The sequence below is a fragment of the Mus caroli genome, chromosome X (genome assembly GCF_900094665.2).
Source record: "Mus caroli chromosome X, CAROLI_EIJ_v1.1, whole genome shotgun sequence".
NCBI lineage: Eukaryota > Metazoa > Chordata > Mammalia > Rodentia > Muridae > Mus > Mus caroli.
Window position 1 is genome coordinate 72097512 of NC_034589.1, and position 4830 is coordinate 72102341.

The 4830-nt window shown below is 41.1% G+C and overlaps 1 protein-coding gene across 1 annotated transcript; it reads right to left on the reverse strand.

Annotated features, from left to right (window-relative positions):
• Positions 1 to 1419: 1419 nt before the first annotated feature.
• Positions 1420 to 3456, reverse strand: LOC110287314 (claudin-34-like). The gene is made up of 2 exons (XM_021153972.1): positions 3405 to 3456; positions 1420 to 2196 (listed from the first exon to the last, which is right to left on the reverse strand). The coding sequence occupies exon 2, from the start codon at positions 2166 to 2168 to the stop codon at positions 1536 to 1538; it is 633 nt and encodes a 210-aa protein (XP_021009631.1). The 5' UTR covers positions 2169 to 2196; positions 3405 to 3456; the 3' UTR covers positions 1420 to 1535.
• Positions 3457 to 4830: the final 1374 nt, after the last annotated feature.

The window sequence follows — 4830 nt, forward strand, 5'->3', positions numbered from 1 at the left end:
TACTGCCCAGGCTATTCCTTGGTTCATGTGTCCCATGGCTCTGGGTGGTTCCCTCTTGGGAATTAGAGGAGAAGTGGTGGTCTTCCCTGTGCTCACAGGTGTGTCAGCACTCCTGGGAGACCAGTTCTTTCTGGGTGGCATTTTAGTATGGAGAGCTGTGGCACAGGATCAGCTCCCTGTGCAGATGGAGACGGGGCCAGGAGGATCCTGTCCCAGGCTGCTTCTCAGTTCCAGTGTCCTGAGTGCTACAGGAAGATCCCTCTAAGCAGAAGTGGGACAGGATCTTTCCAGTTTCTATCTGTGCTCACAGTTGTGTCTGCACTTCTGGGAGGCCAGCTCTATCCCAACAGAATTTGGGTATGGAGTGTTGTGACATAGGATCAACTCAGGGCACAGAAGGAAACTGGAAGCATCTTGTCCCAGTTCCTCCTTATCAGCACCTAAATGAGCATCCTCACTGTATCTGACTGGAGTCTATCCTTTCTGTGATCCTGGTTATGTCAGAACTTCTCAGAGTCTCTGTGATACTATGATTTCTGGATCCTGTTATCCTGAGATCCTGGTTCTGTCAGAGTTCCTCAGAGTCAAGCTGCCTCTGGGACCCTGATATCCTGGTGTGAACAAGCTCCTGGGATCCTGGTATCTTGTCATCCTGCCATCCTGCCATCCTGGCCTTGTTAGAGGGCCTGGGAGTGGAGCTTCCTCTGGGTGTTGTGTGACTGGCTACAGAGTTTGCATCCAAGGTAAACCAGCACAGAACTGGAGCCACTGGTTGGGTGGGTTCCTGAGTCCCTGGATCCCGATGGTCCCAGTTACTCCCCTTGGTTTTGGAACAGATGTTGTGCCCTCCTCACCTCTGATCCTATGATCCTGGGCATGTTAGAGCACCTGGGAATGGAGCCTTCTCTCAGTCTTGTGGAACTGGCTGCAGAGTTTGTGCCTCTGAAAATGGTTTGTAAACAATAAAAGTGGAGTACATGGAGAAGAAAGGCTTGGATGAGATGTCTCCTATTACAAAAATTTAGAAAAAGAAACATCTACTTAAAAGATTAAAAGAAAAAGCAAGGTAATATGTGGAAAACCTTGACAGGTAATTTGACAAAAGCATTGTGGATATTCATTACACCAATGTGTACCACAGTTTGGGAACTTGCAGTGGTGGAGAGTTGCAATTATTATCACATGAGAAATAGGCCTGCTTTAATTTTCATAAATTTAGATAAAGGATGATGTAAGTTATCCATGTTTTCTAACACTCATTATACATCTAATCTGTGCCTTGATTATTTACCCTCAGCAGCAGTAAAAAAAGAAATCCAGAACTCATAAAACTAATTGGGAAATATTTTATTTAATGAAAATCCATAAGCCAATTGAACTACTGAAGCTACCACAAGGCAAGAAATAATAGGATGGCCACTTGTCATCATTGGACATGGTTTTGAATCTGGAAATTTTAAGTAGGTATCTGAAAAATGCCTGTGATAACTCCTGGTAATTTTAGATTTTCAAGTCTTTAAGTTGCACATTTACTTTTAAATAGTATAGCGCAGTCGGGAACGTGGGGGAAGAGTGAAAGAAAGGGGAATTATTCCACCTACTAGAAATAAGAAACAGGATAGAGTTGCCATTGCCAGTGCAGCGCCAATTTTTTGATGATCTGGGAAGGAGGGTGTGTGGAAAGATGGGGGGAAGGCAATCCCATCCTTGCGAATGATCGATAAGTAATTGTACAAGATGGAAAGAAAGACAAAGCTGCTAGCAATGATGTTCAGAATTCCTGGAAGACGGAATGGATTGAAGGTAGCTTTCTTCCGGAGTCTCCCTGAGTTTAATTTCCAAAGAGCAACGATGACAGAGATTGTGGCAATAATGCCAAGAAAGCTTGCGATGAGTAGCAGATGTTGGGCAACTCGAATATCCAGAGGGATGAAGTCATCCTGGTAGGTGTATTTGTAACACACCCGGGTAAAGGTAGAATTGCTTTCCTGGTGGTAAATGCAGGTTCTCCACATGCCTACTAAGGTCATGCCATGCTTGGAATCCATGGGATCTTGAAATAACCACACTCGCCATTGAGGGAGGACCATAGAGACAATACAAAGGAACCATGCTACGGCGCCTGCAGCAAAACCTCCTATCTGCCATTTGGCATGCTTTCTGGCCATTATCACGGTGACAGTAATCTCTTGGCAGCTGCAAAGAAACACAGGATGAATGAGAAACATAAGGTTGGGCTCTTCAGGCCTAGGAGAATGTCCTCTATGGGATCAATACCACAAGAGAAGGGAAGTGGGCCTCTGACCAGGAAATCTCTTGCAGGGACTGTGTTTTGATAAAACCCAGAGAAGGGCCAACTCTGTGGCAACATTTACTTGCAGATTGATAATCCACAGATGATATAAGATTTTATTTTCCACTCTTTACAGAATCCCAATAAAGTTTGGCCCTGGATATTTAGCCACCAAGATAGTCATCAGAGCATGAAATTTCATAACTGAAAATAGTAAGCCACTTCAAGCACAACAATTGGGTAATTTATGCAATATACATACCATGGAGTTATATGCCAACTTTCAAGAGAGGAATACCATATATTAAAACTGTGGTATTTTGAGCATGGCATATTTCACTTGGATGCTTTTTTAAATGTTGTATGGCTCTGCAGTCCTGACTGGACCAGAACTATGCCCCCATCCCCATCCCCATCTGGCCTTCATCTAGAGGCCATCCTGTTGCCTCTGCTTCCCAAATGCTGCTTTCCTAGTAGTAAATGCAGGTTCTCTACATGCCTACTAAGTCATGCCAGGCTCAAACAGCATAAAATTATCAACATCATGTTTTCAAAGTCTATTAATGCTATAACAAGCCTAAACCATTTCTCCTCTTTTATATTGACTAGTTTTGCAAGGTGTTGATGAACTGTGCTTTCTCTGCTTCAGGATCATGTTTTGATATCTCGATTAATACCCACCTTTACCTGTTATAAATTGGGCCATGTGCATTTTACATATTGTGTGTGTGTGTGTATAAAACAGAATCATTCAAAGTCTCTTAGTAAGTTTTTCTATTGCTAAAATAAAATCTATGACCAAAAGAAAATTCAGTCACAGAAAAAGGTTTCTTTTTCTTATAGGTATATATAAAGCTTATGTTGATATAAATTCTCATTTTCTTGGTTTTATGTTAAGGAGAAGAAATATCTTTGTGTAGTATCATGTCTAGTGTGTATTTAGAATTTACTAAGTTGAAGATAGGAATAAGTATAGAAAATGTACTATATAAAGAACGCAAATGAGGGTACAATCACCAAACCATAATCTACAACTAAGAATACAAATGTCAAAACTACAAAATGACTGCAACAAATACAACTTTTTAATAATAACTTTAAGTACACTGACCTCTACTTCCCAATAAAATTACTCAAGCCAAATAAAGAAACAAGATATATCTTGGTGTAGTCTGCAAGGAACTTGTCTTATTTTCAAATTTAGGAGTCACTTCAAAGTTGAAAGGATGAAGACTGTATCTTCAACAACAAATGAGTAGTTTTCTTTGTCCTAATACCAGGAAATAGACTCCAAAAATTAAAAAAAAAAAAAAAGAAAAGAAAGAAGGATACTTTAGGTACATATCAAGCAAGTTCTCAACCCAGCTGTATCTCATTCACTCTTCTCTGACTTCTAACCAGTGAATCTTCATTAACCTCCCCAGACTCAAAGCAAAAGCAAAACAGGCTCCTAGAGGGGAGGTAGAAAGTGTAGTCCATGAGGAAATTCGCTACCCTACTAAGGATCTTAACGAGTTTGCTAATTCATTCAAGCAGAAACCTGGTGAATATGTGTGGGAATGGATTTTAATGGTGTGGGATAAGGGTGGAAGGAACATAAAACTAGAGCAGGCTGAGTTTAGGGACATGGGCCCTCTGGGTGGAGATTCTAGGTTTAATACGGAAGCTCACATAGTTAAAAAAGGTGTCAAAAGTTTGTTTGAATGGTTGGCTGAGGTGTTTATCAAAAGATGGCCTACTGGAAATGACTTGGAGATGCCTGATATTCTGTGGCTTAAGGTTGATGAAGGGATTTTAAGACTTAGGGAAATTGCAATGGTAGAGTGGATATATTGTGTAAAGCCTAATCTTCCACAATGGGAAGGTCCAGAAGAAATGCCCTTCACCAGCTCTATAAGACACAAATTGGTGAGAGGGGCACCAGCACATTTGAAAGGTTTTGTTCTTTCCCTTTTCCTTGTACCAGATCTTAGCATTGGAGATGCTTCTGCTCAATTAGATGAATTAAATTCACTGGGTTTAGTTGGATTCTGAGGTAACAAGGGCCATGTGGCAGCATTGAATCGCCAGAGACAAGGTGATCCTAGTTATTATAATGGACAGTGTAGACAAAACAATGTTTATAATAACATACCNNNTAATGGTCAGCACAGGAGAGGTGAAATTTATAATGGCATGACTCGTTTGGACCTTTGGTACTGGCTAATCAATCATGGTGTTTCCAGGAATGAAATACATAGGAAGCCTACTGCATATTTGTTTGATCTGTATAAGCAGAAAAATTCTCAAACAAATGAAAGGAAGGCTACATTAGATCGTGGTAAACAGCAATCTCAGCCAGTGAATCAATTTCCAAATTTGAGCCAGTTTGCAGATCCAGAACCCCTTGAATGAAGGGGTGGCCAGGTTCTGCTGAGGAAGGATCTTGATAAGACACCCAAAGGTTTTGCTGTTACCCTTTCTCCAGTTCTTCCCCAGAGGGACCTACGGCCTTTTACAAGGGTAACTGTACACTGGGGAAAAGCAAATAATCAGAC

Excerpts from the sequence above, each read along its gene's own strand:
- LOC110287314 (XM_021153972.1), bottom strand. The coding sequence starts at position 2,168 with ATGGCCAGAAAGCATGCCAAATGGCAGATAGGAGGTTTTGCTGCAGGC.